The sequence below is a fragment of the Ursus americanus genome, chromosome 22, assembly GCF_024610735.1.
Source record: "Ursus americanus isolate L20-20 chromosome 22, mUrsAme1.1.p, whole genome shotgun sequence".
Classification (NCBI taxonomy): Eukaryota; Metazoa; Chordata; class Mammalia; order Carnivora; family Ursidae; genus Ursus; species Ursus americanus.
In genome coordinates, this window is record NC_142148.1 from 24,343,955 (window position 1) to 24,361,161 (window position 17,207).

General features: G+C 54.1%; 1 protein-coding gene across 1 annotated transcript; it reads left to right on the forward strand.

Annotated features, from left to right (window-relative positions):
• Nucleotides 1-6,317: 6,317 nt before the first annotated feature.
• E2F1 (E2F transcription factor 1) lies at nt 6,318-16,389 on the forward strand. The gene is made up of 7 exons (XM_045806713.2): nt 6,318-6,681; nt 11,806-11,896; nt 12,275-12,494; nt 13,334-13,486; nt 14,538-14,652; nt 14,747-14,969; nt 15,096-16,389. Exons 1-7 carry the CDS (start codon nt 6,430-6,432, stop codon nt 15,341-15,343), a joined length of 1,302 nt encoding a protein of 433 aa, XP_045662669.1. The 5' UTR covers nt 6,318-6,429; the 3' UTR covers nt 15,344-16,389.
• The last annotated feature ends 818 nt before the right edge of the window (nt 16,390-17,207 follow it).

Here is a 17,207-nt window from a genome sequence, read left to right on the forward strand (position 1 = left end):
AGGGCCAGGCCCTAACAATGCCCCCTCAGCCAGCCAGTGGCCTGGACACAATGGCCCTGATTCGGTTCATTGCCAGCTTCAGGAGGCCTGCTGGGTTTCCTGGCCTGTTTGGCATATATATAACTCTGGCTTCCAGCAGGGATTTTTTTTGTTAAAAAAAAATCCCTGGCTCCTCCTCTCTGAATATCTTAATATATTATAAAAACCCTTTCTCTTCCTACCCTGAGCCCTCCCTACTCCCCTCCCTAACCGCATTTGCCATGTGCCTGTCAACCCCGGGACCAAATGCAGGTCAGCAGGTGTCAGCGAGAAAATGAGAAAAAGGAAGAAAAGCTGCTTGCTCCACCGTGGCCAACCTCGAATGTGCGGGTGATGCTGAGGATCCTGAGAAGAATCTGAGGGCTTGTGACATGGCAGGCACCGTGCCCGGTGCGTTTTGTACACTTGATCTCATTCCTCCTAAGGCACCATCAAAGATGAGCTACAATGTTATTTGGGGCCCCAAAGAAAGAAAAGAGCTACCAACTACGATTTAGGACAGGCCATTGATTGTATGATGCGCCTCAATTTCAGAGATAGTAAAATATGGGGGGGACGTCGCAGAATCTGTGGAATATGGGATCACCTCATCTGTATACTTCATTGCCCTCTGAAGGTATTTTTCTCCCTATCTTTGCACTTACCTGTGCCTCCTAGAGTTGGGGGTGGGGCAGTGCAGGGATTGCTTCATGAACATTCTCCTATTCTGCAGCCTCTCCAGGACAGTTTTCTTTGCCTCCTTGCCACCTCGAGAGGAGATGTAAGCAAGCTGCTTCAGTGATTCCTCTTTGATTCCTAACAGCAGCTGACATTTACTGAGTGCTCTCTATGTGCCAGCTACTGTCCTAAGCACTTTAATGTCCCAACAACCCTATCCGCTAAACACTGTTTTTACCATTCTCCTTTGCCAGATGAAAACACAGAGCCCCTCTACTCTAAGGTCCCTTGCTGACTCTGCAGCCCTGGTTCGGGTGAGCACGGCTACTATGTCTGGTTTTTCCTCCTCTCCTTGGAAAAGCAGAATCCCCTCTCAGAGGTTGGTGTGATGCAGAGAATGGAAGTGGCACTGGGTGAACCTTAGAGAAAAGAGAAGCCCCCAGAGCACGAGTTCAGTGGGTAACGGGGTTTGGGGGAAGGGAGGATGGCTTATCGACCTAAGACCTGTCCATTTACACCATACCCTGGACCCTCTGGCCCACACCTTACTGAACATATGGACCGATTGATGGCCAAGGAATTAGCCAGGCAGCTGTTGGCTGGTACCAAGCCCCATGTCTCCTGTTTCACCACGAATGCCCACTTTCTCTACTCTGCCTTCTCTTTAGTTACCTGCAAAGCAGAGGAGATGTGCAGGTGCTGGTTAGTGCCTCAGCAGTAAGAATATTGCCAGAAGTAGTTAACATTTATTGGGTGCTTACTCCGTGCCAGGGGCAGACATCAGGGATTACAAACTCAGGTCCCTGGAATGGCAGGGCAAGTAAGGCCACTGAGGGTCCAGGCTCGGGCTCAAAGGGGGACAGCAATCGCTCAGCACCGTGATGGCCTGGCTAGTATTGCCAGATATTACTGCTTTAAAGGAAAGCTGGATATTCGAATTTTTATATGGCATTTCCCAATTTAAGAAAATTTTAAACTAATTCACAATTCAGAAAAAAAAAAATACTCCGTGGGCAAATGAAATCATACCTGTGGGACAGTTTGCAAAATCTGCTTGTTTTCTCATTTAACCCTGACACGCCTCCTATAAGGCAGCATTCGCCCCTTCTACAGAAGCCACAAGCCAAGCTCTTCAAGAGCGTGAGCCACCTACTCAAGGTCATCCAGCCAAGCCACGTAGCTGGGGTTTTCCTTGACTCCTAAGGCTTGCTCCTCTGTTTGATGGCCTCTCAGATGGGTGAGAGCCGTGTGTTCAGACACAGCCAGAACTGGCACAGTGATAGAACATCTCCAGGCACAGCACACCGTCAGTCAGAGAATTCAGTGTAGCAATGAGGGATCATTCGAGACAAATGTGATGCTGCAGACATAAAACTCCCCACCTCCCTCTGCCGGAACTCAACAATGGATGTCTCTGCGCCTCTTAATAAAATTAAGTCACCACAGAATCATTTCTCCCAATGATGCAGTCCTTATAATGATGGGATGTTCATGTTTGGAGATTTTTTTTTTTTTACTTTTTTTAAACCTAAGAATGTATGCTTCAGCGAGGTGGTGTATGTGGAATAAATAGGCTTGAATTATTTGTGTTGTTTGTCAAACTTCTTAATGAGCATATCGTGCAGGTTTATGTAAATAATTCTTTTTTTTTTTTAAAGCTTTTATTTATTTATTCGACAGAGATAGAGACAGCCAGCGAGAGAGGGAACACAAGCAGGGGAGTGGGAGAGGAAGAAGCAGGCTCATAGCGGAGGAGCCTGATGTGGGGCTCGATCCCATAACGCTGGGATCACGCCCTGAGCCGAAGGCAGACGCTCAACCGCTGTGCCACCCAGGCGCCCCTATGTAAATAATTCTGACTCTCCCACTGGACTGTGAGCTCCAGGTATCAGAGATGGGGTCTGTTTTGTGTCCAGCTGTCTCCCCAGCACCTAGCACAATGACGCAATTGCTCCATCAATATCTGTGGATTAAATGAGGTTCAAGTTATGAATTGACTTGTCCAAGGTCACACAGACCGAGGTTCCCATTTATATCGACCAGATTTAGAAGCTCTTCCTATCACTTCTACACAACCCTGCGTCTTGGAATAATTCAAGGGCAAGATAGCTCCACACTGTGGATGATGGTGGGCCCAGGAGTTTCCACCCCTTTGGACTCCTCTAGAGTTAGATGTTGGTGGAGGTGGTGATTGGGGTGAGCACCTACTAATTAAGCCACTATCCATCATAATCTTTTGGAAACCACACATTACAATCTTGACAGCCCTGAGCCTGGCTCTTGGGGTATTTACAGGGAGTGATGAGGTATGAAGGGCAGACACTAGGGTTTGGCAGTGGAACAGGCTAAGTTCCCCTCTCATTTCTGCTCTCTGACCTTGAGCTGCGAGTGCCCCTCTCTGAGCCTCCTTCTTCCTGCACCGTGTGGATAAACAAGCTTCACTTAAGGGATTATTGGTTGAAAGGAGATCATCGTTGGAAGTGGCTGCCCAGTAACTGTGGAGTTTTTGGAAGCCTACCAGCCTGAAGAGAACTGTTGATGTTGAGAACAGCCTTATCAGTATCTCCCAGGCTTGAGGCCAAGGGGCCCCATCTTTCAGGCCTTTGCTGCTTTCAAGTGGGTATTAATAGATACAGAAGGCCCTTATCTCTTTCTTGATTTCACACTGGGAATTCTGGTCTTCACTCCTTTCTGCTGCCGCAGGACAGGAGGGATTGTGGGAAGAAGGGCACCTGCTTCTACCTGGGAGGTTGGGTTCTTGAATACTTTGGGAGGGCAGGCCTTTGGTAAACTCCTAGCTTTGACCTCCACCAAGCATGAATAATAGCCTTTTCATCTGCTAGGTAAGCTCATGCCCTTTGGGCCTCAGCGTCCTCATCATGACATGGGGCAATAACAGCAGTATCTGTCTTCCTTCTCCAGCAACCACTACAGTGCTTGGCAGAAGACAGGTGCTCAATAACTGCTTGTTGAATGACTGTTGGGTATGAGAGTACTTTACAAAGCAAATGTTACTGTTATTGAGACCCTTTGGGATGATATGGAGAAAGGAAACTCCATCTGGAATAGAATAGGAATGTTGCTGGCTTCTCTTACTCTCTGTCAGAGTTGGGCCTGGCTATTTCAAATGAGACCTACCATTCTTTTTTTTAAATATTTTATTTATTTATTTATTTATTTATTTATTTATTTATTTATTTATTTATTTAAGAGAGCGAGAGACAGCAAATGAGCGGGGAGGGGGAGGGGCAGAGGGAGAGGAAGAAGCAGGCTCTCTGCTGAGCAGAGAGCCTGTGGCGGGGCTCGATCCCTGGACCCTAGGATGACCTGAGCCAAAGGCAGACGCTCAAACTGATCAAGCCACCCAGGCACTCCAGAGACCTACCATTCTAATAGTGGTGGCTTCTCTATCTGGGGAGAAGTGAGACAGGCTGATCCCATGGCTGGGAATCCACTGTAGGCCAGATCCTATCACTGGCTGACCTCACAGGTCCCTACTCCTGAACGGGCCTCTATTTTCCCATCTCTGCAGCAAGAGGCTTACACAGTCCATGGTCCCTTCTAGTGCTGACAGTCTCGGATTTACAACGAGCAATTTCTTTCTTTCTTCCCTCCCTTCCTTCCTCCCTCCCTTCCTTCCTTCCTTCCTTCCTCTTTTAGAGAGAGAGCGAGGGCGCACACAGGGTGGGGAGGGGCAGAGGCAGACAGAGAATCCCAAGTAGGCTCCACGCCCAGCACAGAGCCCGACACAGGGCTGGATCTCATAACCCTGAAATCATGACCTGAGCTGAAACCAAGAGTCAGATGCTTAACCAACTGAGCCACCTAGGCGCCCCCTACAATGAGTAATTTCAAAAACTGCTTTGGAAACTCCTGCTGTGTTCCTAAACCACCTCGTAGTTTATAGAACACTTACAGCAGATTCCTTATGTTTTTTATCCGAATGGCAACCCAGGAAGAGGCCAGGGCAATGTGCCCATTTTACAGATGAGGAAACTGGAGCTGAGAATTGTCCTCAAGGGGCTATAATTCAAGGCTGCACCACACATTTTGGTTATACAGGCATACTGTTTTTTCTCAAGAGCATAAAAATCACCTAGCATTGGGGGGTGGGGTGGGTAGGGGATTGCTGGTGAAAATACTGATTCCTGAGCACTTAGAGATTCTAAATTGGCAAGGCTGGAGTGGGCCCAAAGTTAACAAGTGCCCAGGTGATTCTGAAGCCAGGTGCTGAGGACTCCTTTAAGCGAGCCAGGGCCTCCTTTCTGTACTCTGTGTAGCCTCAGGCACCAGTGTGTTCCTTTCCTAACCTTTCTCAGCACCTGTTCTGGGCCAGACCAGTGTTGGGAGGAGGCCCTGTTGGAGCTTCCAGTCTGGTAGGAGAGGCAGATGGAGAAACTGAATGTGTGGTCAGTGTTGGAACAGAGGCAGCATTGGGCAATGGAGGAAGTGAGTAATTACGACTCTGGAGGGCTCTCTGGAGGAAGTCATGTTTATGCTGGGCCTAGGGATTTGATCTTTGTTTGTGTATTAGCTCCTTTTTAAATTTTTCCTGTGGGTCATCCCCACCAGATGGCAGGCAAGTTCATAGAAATGATCAAGTCTCACATCTCTGCCCTCAGAGCTGGCACAAGGCCTGGCACAGAGGAGAGGACAATATTGGTCAAATCAGCTGACCTGAGCAGCGAAAAATGGCTGATGGAGAGGTCCCAGGGCCTCCGGATTAAATGCATTTTCATGCTCAGCACCCTCACCTCCTCCCTTTGTGAGTTCTAACACGGGAGTGAATGATGGAAATTCCTCATCATATTCCAAACGTTGTTACCTCTGTTCCTCTCCTTCTCTTTTCACTAGTCTGAGCTCTTCAAGGTCTGAACTAAGAATGGGGCACAGAGCAGGCTCTCAAAACGTTTGCTGAATAAATGGGTGAATGAATGAGTTCAAGCGGAAGCTGTGCATTGGCTATTGAAGAGATTCCGGCTAAAAGGGGGCTTACAGGAAAGCCCCAAGCTGTACTGGGCCAGATGTCCCTTCCCATTTTCTAGCAGCCCCCTTCTGCTCAGGCTCAGGGTGAGAGGGACAAAGCAGGTGCAGGATTTGAAAGTAAGTGGTATAGGTGGGGCAAGTTGAGGATGGGAGCGGCAGCTGCGGCTGAGCCTAGAAAAGAGGAAGCGCAGTTTCTAGTGATCCGAACTGAGGTTGTTGGGGCTACAGGTGGCGGAGTCTAGGGGTCACGTGAGGTCTGCGTATGGCGTGAAGTGCAGAACGGACGCTCTGTCCTAAAGGTCTCCACATATAGGGATCAGCAGGATGCGGTGCGTCGGGGTGGGAGCGGGGCCACCACGCCTCGGGTAGGGACAGTCCCGGCTGGGGGCGGGGAGTGCGAAAGCTCCTGGCACCGCCCCGACAAAGCCTGCGCGCGCCCGGTCCCGCGATTGGCCGCGCCTCCTCGCGCCGACGCCCCGTCCCGCCCACCGCCGCCGGTCCGGCGCGCTGCAGCCAATGGGCCCCATCGCCGTCGCCTACGTCACAGTCCGGACAGCCAATGGTGAGAGCGCTCGGCGGCTCGTGGCTCTTTCGCGGCAAAAAGGATTTGGCGCGTAAAAGTGGCCGGGACTTTGCAGGCAGCGGCGGCCGGGGGCGGAGCGGGATCGAGCCCTCGCCGCGGCCTGCCGCCATGGGCCCGCGCCGCCGCCGCCGCTTGCCACCTGGGCCGCGCGGGCCGTGAGCGCCATGGCCGTGGCCGGGGCCCCTGCAGGCGGCCCATGCGCGCCGGCGCTGGAGGCCCTGCTCGGGGCCGGCGCGCTGCGGCTGCTCGACTCCTCGCAGATCGTCATCATCTCCACGGCGCAGGACGCCAGCGCCCCGCCGGCCCCCGCCGCGCCAGCCGCCGGCCCCCGCGACCCCGACCTGCTGCTCTTCGCCACGCCGCAGGCGCCCCGGCCCACACCCAGCGCGCCGCGCCCTGCGCTCGGCCGCCCGCCGGTACGGACACTAGGGACACTGGGCTGAGTGCGCGTCTGGACCCCCATGCAGACCCGGGCGGGGCGCGGTTTTTGGCCCGGAGGCAGCGGGGGCGGGGGAGGGGGTGGGCCGAGGCTCTCGGGCTGGGCGGAGCCGAGCCTGGGTTGGGCCTCCGCGCCCCGCCCCGGGGTGCGGGGTGACCTCGGGCCAGTCCCTGTTTGCTCCTCTGCTCTGGGCCTCAGCTTCCCGGGGCTGCTCGAGGGTCGGACTCAGTGGTAATAATGGCCCACGTGTATTCACTTGGCGTTGCCTGCATTGCCAGGTCTCTGGCAGACTTCGATCCAGCTAAAACTCACAACCACGCTGTGAGCTCAGTGTTGTCACTGTGCCCATCTGAACTGAGGCCCAGGGAGGGGAAGTGACTTGCCCCCGGTCATACGGCTGCAAGTGGTGGGGCTGGGATTTGAACTGAGGCCTGCTGGCTTCAGACCAGAACTCGTGGCAGGGTAGAGGGCATGGCTTCCTGGGGAGGTGAGGATGGGGTGTCCTGGGGCCAGACTGTTGAAAAGTCATTTAGGAGACCCTCCTTCCTGCCTAGATGCTCCACTGCCAGGTGCAGGCCTGGGCCTCTGGGGACAGGCCTCCTGGCCGGGAGGCCTTCTCTGCAGGGGCGGGGTAGCTGGGCCAGCTGCTGATCCCCTCCCTCTGCCTGTCCTTCCATCTGCCACCCTCCACCCTCACAGGCCCTGGTTGCCATGGAGCCTCATTAATCAGGCAGGCAGACCCCTAGGCCCTCAGGGAAGTACTGGGTGGGCTGGGCCTCTGGGAGCTGGAGTGGAGGCCCCCAGTGCCAGAAGAGAGTAAACATCCCAGGGAGATGCCTTGATAAAGTGTTCCCTGAGCAGCAAGAGGCTCAAGACCAATTTGGACTGGGGGGGCCCAGAAGAGGTTGCTGAATTACAGGGGAGAAGGGCGTAGAGGCCTGAAGTTTGGACCTGTGGGCTGTAGGACTGGGTGTGGAGACCAGTTTGTCTGGCAGAGCCTGTGGGTGAGGGTGGGGCGTGGAAGGCTGGCAGGGGGCAGGGGGGGCCAGGCTAGCAAGGCAGGATGGGGTCTCAGCAGGGGGCTTGGAGCAAGTGGGAGGGGTGAGGCAGAGCCAGGGAAAGGAGGTGGAAGCTGTCCAACTGCTTATGGGGGCCTGGGTGGCAGCTGGTCCCTGAGGCATCCCGGCAAGTCTCCCCTAACTCCCTTGGCCCCTCGCCCAGTGCTGCCTTCCTTCCGGAATCACCAAGATGCTAATAATAATAACAATAGGAGCCACCATTGTTTTGAGACTGTTTTGTGTGTCAGGCTGTGTGCCAAGCACTTCACCCAGTTAACTCCCTCAACAACCATCCCCTTTTACAGATAGGGAAGCTGAGGCCTAGGGTTGGTAGGTCATTCGGCTAGTGAAATGGTGGGACCAGTCCAGACTTACGGAGTGGTTAACCAGTTAGCCACTGGGAAGCTTTGCCTCCTGAAGATGCTAACAGAGGTTGAAGGAAGTTCAGGGACCCTTCTGGTGGGTGAAGGGAGGAGGATTGTACCAAGGGGTGGGTCATCTATATCCCAGTGGCCTCTCTCTGCAGGTGCCAGCCTGGGGCCTGGACCTGAAAACCGCGTTTAGCTGACTGACCAGTACTTAGCAGACTCCGGGGCTGTAGAGGCTCCGAGGGACTGCCAGAGACTGGGCTGAGGAAATGTGCTCCACCCCACCCCCAGTGGTGTCAGGGGCAGCCTCTGTGGGCCTGAGCATTCCATTCATTCAACTGTTGTTGAGTTCGTGAACGCCCAAGAGGTACTAGACCCAGGCAAGTAAGAGCCTCTGCCCTCACAGCACTGAAGCACCGGCAGCCGTTTTCTGCCGGGGGTGGGGGTGAGGGCTGGCGCCATCCTGGAGCTGAAGTCCAGAAACAGGGGCCCAGCTTTGGCCCTCCAGCACTCCCCGCTCTTGTACCTCAGGGTAGCCACCGAACGACTGAGCTGCGGCCTCCTCTGACCTGCACTGGTACTGGTTTGGGGCAGTCTTTGAAATAAGCTATGGGTTCAGCTTCTGCATCAGTGAGCATTCATTGAGCACCTCTTGCATACACAAGGCCCTAATCAATTCAGCCATTTCTCCTGGCCCTTCCTGTCCACTTCTGTCCTGTTGTCATGGCTGTTAAAAAACAAATTAAATATAATAGATATTTACTATAGAAAAAGAGTTAAGAGACTAAAAAGTTGAAGGATGCCAACCGCATCCGTTTTTCCTTCTGTTTTCTTTTCCTGCCTGTTTTTATTTTTAAGGTGGCTGTGACAGCTTTCTTTTTTTAAGTTTTAGAAATTGTCGTTTTTCCTTTATTTCTGTGTTTAAGCAGTGGGTCATCCACACTTTATAGATATGGTAACAGTCCCCCCCATTGTTGTCCCCCACCCACACACCATATAGAGGTTACTCCTAGAATGGATTCTAAAATATTAGAAACTAAACCAGAGAAAAATGTTTCATGAGGTTTTTCATCCAAAAAAAGGGTCATATAAATGCATTGCCCTCCAGCGATGTTTTTCTTGTCATTATGTCTTTGAGAGGATGTCACGCTGCCTTAGTTCTTGACAGCTACGTGGTATTCCAGGGGCCGGATGAGCCACACTTTATGAGGCTCCCCTTCCACAGATGGTTGTTGGAGTGGTCCAGACTAGTGGTCCACTAGTGTTCTGTGTATCTTCACCTCTGCCTTTTAAGGCTCCTGTGCCAAGATCTCTAGAGAGCAGTGGCAGAAATGGACATCTGCTTGAGCCCTTGCTTGAGGGTGTGGCATTGACCTGTCTTCAGGGTGGGCAGGGACTGGAGGAACAGGGAGAAGATGAGGGGTGCCTTTGGCAGGAGCAAGCTAGGTTCAGGCCCAAGGGGCAAGGCTGGAGAGGCGGTCCATGGGGCTTTTGGGGGCTGGCTTCTGGACTAGGCTGCAGGGAGGCAGGGCACGTGGTAGATAGGAACGTGGGCTCTGTGCCAGACTGTTAGGGCTCACATCCTGGCCCTACCTCTCACTGTCCGACCTTTCTGAGCTGCATGCCCCTTGGGAAGGGGAGGTCATCCCGGCATCTGTTGCAAGGTCTGGCAGAGGGTTTGATGACTAAATGCAGGTAAAGCAATCATTTAGCAGTGCTCGGTACACAAGAGGCACTCGGCATGTGTGAGTGCTTCTATCCCCGGGACACCCAAGGGCGTCCACCAACGTGCAGTGAGAGGGAGGCTCTGGGCCCCGCGGCATGTGCGGAGGTTCACTCGGCAAACGTTGGTTAACACCAGGCACGGTGGACAGTGATGATTCAGGCCCAGCGCCTGCCTCTGAGGGGGCACCGCCTTGTGGGTGAGACAAACACATTGCTGGAAATTTGTAGCAAGAGATAATGTGGGGAAAGGTCGGGTTTGAGGCACTTTGGTGGGAGAAGAGGTCTGGTCTTATTGCAGGATCAGAAAGACCTAAGTGATGGGTAGGGTGCCTGCCCACAGAGGTGGAAAGAGTCCGTGTGAACAGGAGGGAGGGCAGGAGGTGAGGGCACTCCTGGGAGGGAACCCGCATGGGCTAAGGCTTGGAGGCAGAGGCTTGTGAGAAAATCTGTCTCAGCAGAAGTTCATACGGAGAAGTGGCAGAGAGGGTACTAGGCTGGAGAGGGACAGATGGAGGCGGGGAGATGGCTGAGTGGTCCACATGGGAGGAGACAGCGGCTGTGCTGACGGGATTTCTTGGCAACCAGATGTGATGAGGGCGTGGCTGCCGAATGAGGTTCTAGCTTAGGAAACCCTGTGGGTGAGGGAGGGGCAGGTATGGCTGGTGTGGGTCAGGATGGGCCTGAGATCTGTGAGACTTCTGGGGCGATCTCCATCCTCCAGTGTGTGTGACTAAATCAGAGGGTGTTCTGGACAGGAATTCTGGCTCAGCTGCTTCCTGGCCGTCTGACCTTGGGCCTTTCTGGGCTTCAGTTACTTTATCTGTAAAACGGAGCCATTGTTATTATTATTTTTTAAAGATTTTATTTATTTATTTGACATAGAGAGCGAGCCAGAGAGCACAAGCAGGGGGAACAGCAGAGGGAGAGGGAGAAGCAGACTCCCTGCTGAACAGGGAGCCCGATGTGGGGCTTGATCCCAGGACCCTGAGATCATGACCTGAGCTGAAGGCAGACGCCCAACTGGCTGAGCCACCCAGGCACCCCAAAACGGAGCTGTTATTGTGCTGCTAGTCCATAGGACGGAATGAATTAACATGTGCAAAGCATGTGGGGAGCACTAACTGCCACCATGTTCATAGACAGAAACCAGAGAGGAGGTGACTGGCCCAAAGGACCGGTATTCTAATGGCTTAAAACAACAAGCACTTAACTAATACAACACTGTATGTTAATGATACTAGAATTGAAATTAAAAACTTAATAAAAAAAAACAATAACAAACATTGATTATCATACAGACTTGGTGGGGCAGGAATTCAGAGGAGACTTAGCTTAGTGCTTCTGGCTCAGAATCTGAGGTTGTAGCCAAAATGTTGTGCCAGGCTGCAGTCATCAGAAGGCATGACCAGAGCTGGAGGACTTGTCTCTGAGACTCATGTTGCTACTGGAGGAGGCCTCAGTGCCTTGCCACTTGGGCCTGTGTGACATGGCCGTGCCTCTCCCCAGGGTGAGTGGTCCAATGTAGAAGAGAAAGAGGAAGCTCGAGTGCATGTTTGACCCAGTCCAAGAAGTGACTTGTCATTGCTTCCATCACGCTGCTCCTTAGCAGCAAGTTACCAGATCTGGCCCGTATTTAAGGGCAGGAGAATTAGGCCCCATTTTTTTGAAAAGAAGAGTATCAGGAAATTTGCAGACCTGTTTTAAAACCACCACAGACACCCAGGAAGGTAGTGACAGAGCTAGAACTTGAACTTGGGTCTTTTGCCCTCCAGTTGAGTGATCTGTCCTGTGTGGTAGGATTGCGTCCCCTGGGATCTCCCCCTCCCTCACACTTCGGCGGCCTGGTAGAGAAGGTGGGGCAGGGGCGACACAGGAATACCACGCCCTGAGCCAGGTCTCTGGTGTCCTCACTCCTGGTTATTGGGCACCCTCCCATTGTCTCTGCCATAGGTAAAGCGGAGGTTGGACCTGGAAACTGACCATCAGTACCTGGCTGAGAGCAGCGGGCCCGCCCGGGGCAGAGGCCGCCACCCAGGAAAAGGTACCCACAGAGCTGGGGCCGAGGCCGGCCCTCTGACTGGGCCCAAGTTGGGGGTGCGGACAGACAAACATGCTTGCAAAGTAAGCTCTGGTCTGTCAGGCCTGGACCTGAGCCAGGCCTCTGGGGGCCCCGAGGGGCAGCTGGAGTGGCCGCCTGGCATGGCTTCCCCAGGCCCTGGGGGGTGGGGAGTTCCCCAGCCAGAAGAGGAATGTCGTGTGGTTGGCAGGCAGCAGCCCCAGGCCCTCCCTGTTGGCTTCGCCAAGGGGAAGGAGCCATCTGCCCATCCCACCCCCATCGTCCTGCCCTGCTCTGCCGGGAAGGCTAGCCTGCCTGGGTGTGGGGGTGGTACTGAGGGAGCCTCCTCCCCTGGACCCCCAGGTGTGAAATCCCCAGGGGAGAAGTCACGCTATGAGACCTCGCTGAATCTGACCACGAAACGCTTCCTGGAGCTGCTGAGCCGCTCAGCTGATGGCGTTGTTGACCTGAACTGGGCGGCAGAGGTGCTGAAGGTGCAGAAGCGGCGCATCTACGACATCACCAACGTCCTCGAGGGCATCCAGCTCATTGCCAAGAAGTCCAAGAACCACATTCAGTGGCTGTAGGTACCGGCCACTCAGGAGGGCAGGCAGAGGCTGAGGCCCGGGCCGGGCCAGCGTGGAGGAGCTGAGAGCGATCTCCACCGCGCTGTCCGCATCCTGGTCGTCTAGCTGCGGGAGCCGAGGCTCAGAGCGGGAGGCGCCGCCCCCCCCCCCCCCCCAGGGAAGTCCACAGATCGCACATCTGCAGCCCAGTGCCCTTCATGTAGTTCTTGGCCTGGGGAGCCACTGTCGAGATCAGGATAGAGAACAGGACTCAGCACTACAGAAAGTTCTCTGCACTCCTTTCCAGTTGGTGCCCACCCCTCCTACCCTTAGGTGATGGCTATTCTGCCCTCTCTTGCCATCAGTGGGATTGTCTAACACAACTGTTTCATTCTTGTTAATTCTTGTTTTATTTTTCCCTTCTCCCCTCCTTCTGGCCATCCTACTCCCCTCTCTTTGACACATCTTCCTTTTCGGTTTTCGGTGGATTCTATTCTGCGTCATTTTTTTTCTTTTTACTTGACAACACGTCTTGGAAGTGCATCCCCATCTGTACATCTGATACATTCTCGTCCTTTTATACAATCTTATAGTATTCCATGGCAGGCCCGTGCCATCATCTACTTATCCTGCCCCCTGTGAGGGGCGTGTCAGTATTTACAGCCATTCAGGCCCGATGTTAGACCCCTGCCAGTCTGACTTGGAGCCCAGCTTCCGCCCTCTGCTGTTGCCCAGCCGGGGAGCCAGAGAGGGACAAGGGCTTGCTTGGCCTTGCAGAACGGGCAGCAGCAGACTGGGGGCTGAGGGTTAGGGCTCCTGGGCTGGGAGCTGCAGACCCTCCCTTTGCGTCCTGCAGAGGCAGCCATGCGGCAGTGGGGATCGGTGGGCGGCTTGAAGGACTGACCCAGGACCTCCAGCAGCTCCAGGAGAGTGAGCGGCAGCTGGACCACCTGATCCACGTCTGCACCACGCAACTACGGCTGCTCTCTGAGGACGCCGACAGCCAGCGATATCCTTGGGCTGTCGGAGCGCTGCCGTGGAGGACAGGCTGGCGGGCGGGGCCCCATCCAAGTGGGACTCGTGAGGCGACCCCGGGCCCCGGATGCAGGAGGGGGCTCTGGCTTTGGATGCCAGTTCTGGGCTGAGCACTTAGTGTTAGCTTGGACAAGTTACGGAACCTCTCTGAGCCTCAGCTTCATCTGTAAAAGGGGAGAACTGCACAGATTAAAACAGTACCAGCAGTGGCAAACGTTTATTTAGTAGTGATTTGGTACAGGGCAGTAGCTTCAAGCTTAGAGATCTAAGTTCTTATTTGTCTTTCATTCACAAAAATATAAATTTTTTATTTAAGGTTTTATTTTTAATCTCTACATCCAACATGAGGCTTGAACTCAACCCTGAGACCAAGAGTCACACGCTCCACTGACTAAGCCAACCAGGTGCCCCTAGAAACTTTATTTTAAAATAAGTGGTTTTTGTTTGTTTGCTTTTTTTTAGTGAATACCCAAATTATGTGTTTTTTATTTTATTTTATTTGAGAGGGGAAGGGAGAGCGAGAGGGAACGCGCACACGCATGAGAGAGCGCAAGAGCAGGGGGACGGAAAAGCAGACTCCCCGCTGAGCAGGGAGCCCCATGTGGGTCTTGATCCCAGGACCCAGGATCCGGAGATCATGACCTGAGCCTAAGGCAGACGCTTAACTGACCACCCAGGCACCCCCCCAAATTATGTTTATAAGTTTTGGAGACAACCACCAACTGACACCAAGATCATGGGTCAGAATAAATTCTCAGCACCAGGTGTGGAGTTGTGTTAAGTCATGTGAAATTATTGCAGGCACCCATCATTACCTTGGGATTAGAGGGGTAGAATGATCTCATTGTACAGATGTGGAAATCGAGGCTCAAGGGCTTAAGACAGGCTCAACCACCAAGTATGTGCCAGGCCCTGGGGTGGGGTATGGAGAGGATAGGACAGACTAAGTAAGTGTGGGCAATTATGAACTCTCTGGGTGGGTGACCCCAGAGGTCAAAGGTCATGTGGTCCTTGACTCCACCAACCCTGGCCTACGTGACCTGCCAGGACCTCCGTAGCATCGCAGACCCTGCAGAGCAGATGGTCATGGTGATCAAGGCCCCTCCCGAGACCCAGCTCCAAGCTGTAGACTCCTCAGAGGTGAGACCCAGGACTCCAGACCTGCCCAGGACAGGCTGGGCGGGGTTGGTGGTCCTGTGAGCCTCCATTTACCCTGCCTGCTGCCTCCACCCAGACCTTTCAGATCTCCCTTAAGAGCAAACAAGGCCCCATTGACGTTTTCCTGTGCCCTGAGGAGAGTACAGGCGGGATCAGCCCTGGGAAGACCCCGTCCCAGGGGACAGCTTCTGGAGAGGAGGACAGGGCAGTTGACTGTGCCACCACAGTGCCTCCGACATCATCTCCCCCCTCGTCCCCTGCAGCGGATCCCAGCCAGTCCCTGCTCAGCCTGGAGCAAGGTGGGTGAAGGGTGGGCGGGTAGGGTGGGTCAGGGTCTCTCTCTCAGCTGGGTGGGTGGGCACGATAGCCCCCTCTGCCCTCCCTGCGGGCCGTCCCCGGCCTGTGATGCTCCCCCATCTCCCCAGAACCTCTCCTTTCCCGGATGGGCGGCCTGCGGGCCCCTGTGGACGAGGACCGCCTGTCCCCGCTGGTGGCGGCCGACTCGCTCCTGGAACATGTGCGGGAGGACTTCTCCGGCCTCCTCCCTGAGGAGTTCATCAGCCTGTCCCCCCCCCACGAGGCCCTCGACTACCACTTTGGCCTTGAGGAGGGTGAGGGCATCAGAGACCTCTTCGACTGTGACTTTGGGGACCTTACCCCTCTGGATTTCTGACGGGGCTTGGGGGGGACCAGGGCCTCCTGAGATGCCCACCCTGTCTTTGCAGCCCTGGAGCCCCCTGCCCCTGGCTGTCCTCCCAGCCCGATTGGAAATGTTTAATTTATACCCCTCTCCCCTGTCTCCAGAAGCTTCTAGCTCTGGAGTCTGGCTACTGCCAGGAGGCTGAGCAAGCCAGGAAGGGAAGGATTCTGTTTGTGGTGTGTATGTGCATGCACCCAACACCCAACATGTGTGTACACAGGGTGAGCGGTGTGTGAGCATGTGTGTGTGCATGTACCGGGGAATGAAGGTGAACACATGTGTGCGTGCACTGAAAACACGCCCCAGTGTGTCCACGTGTGTGTGCATGAGTCCATGTGTGCGCGTGGTGGGGGCTCTAACTGCACTTTTGGTCTCCTTGCTCCAGGGGCCCCACGAGGCCCAGGGTGGCCACCTGCCCCCAGAATCCTGCGTGCTGACCAGGCCAGGTGGCGAGGCCTTGGCCTGCTTGTTTGCAGGGCAGCGAGAGCACTTCTGTCGTCTTAAAGGTTTTTCTGATCGAAGCTTTAATGGAGCGTTATTTATTTATCAAGGCCTCTTTGGCAAGCCTGGGGCGCCAGCAAAGGGTAGGAGGGATGTGGGACTGATGCCCCAACTCCCTATACCCCTGAGCGGGGCAGGGGTCCCTGAGCTCTTCTTTGCCCTACTCCGAAGGAGCTGAGGCCCGAGCGGTTTATTTATTGGGAAAGTGAGGGAGGGAGACAGACTGACTGACTTGACTGACAGCCATGGGTGGATCAAGGGAGTGGTCCCTCCCCAGGGGGGGTCACTGCAGGGCCCCAGCTGCCCCCCAGGATGGATGTGAGATGGGAGAGGTGAGTGGGGGACCTTCACTGACAGGGTGGGCAGGAGGGGTGGGTGAAGGGCTTCTGCTAGCCCAGACCACAGGGGCCCCTCTGCCCCACTATTTGCTCTGCCCCACCCTCCAATCTGCACTTTGATTTGCCTTCCTAACCGCTCTGTTCCCTCATGCTTTGGTTTTAATAAATATTTTGATGGTGTTTGGGCTGGGTTTTGGGACTATGTACTGGGAACAGACCTGGGGGTGGGGGAGGTCCAGGTTGCTGGGAAAATGCCCCTTGTCTACTTCCCCCCTCCCTGCCCTTGCTTAGTTTCATTTGAGCCTCACAGCCACAAGAAAGGTAGTCTTTGTCACCATTTTTGTCCTAACTTAAAAACTGATGCAATGAAGCAGTAAGTGAACTCCCCTCCTATCCCCAGCCCCAGAGAGGCCACTCAGATTGCTGTGTTCCTTCCAGATGTTTCTGGGCATTTGTAAACCTGCAACAAATAATTACAACAGGATGATTCTGTGTCAGGTTCTTTCAGGTTCTGGGTACACATGTTCCTTCCTGGGGCTCTCAGGGTTGGCTGGAGGAGACTTATTAGACAAATGAGAAAATCAGAGGGCTTTCTGGAAGAGGTGATGCTTGAGTTGAGAGCTGTGGGATAGAGTTAGGAGGAAAATATGAACACACCTAGCGGACAGGGCAGTGTGGGCAAAGGCCCTGGGGCAGGAGGGAACAGGGCACAGAGGAGCTGAGAGAAACCAGTGTGGAGTCCTGAGGTAAGGGCCAGAGTGGAGAGAAGTTCAGACTCACTGGTGAGCCTGAGATAGCAGTGACATACCCTGTTTTATATTTTAAAAGTTCCCTTTGGCTGCTGTGTGGCAGATGAAGAGGGGCCAGAAGGGGAGGGAAAAGACACCTGAATTGAGTTTGAAAGGGGACAGGAGGGGGACTGGGAAGCAGTCCGCACAGACCTGTTTAACCCCTAGGTGAGCTTTCTCTGAGCCAGTTCCTATTTCAAACCCTTTACA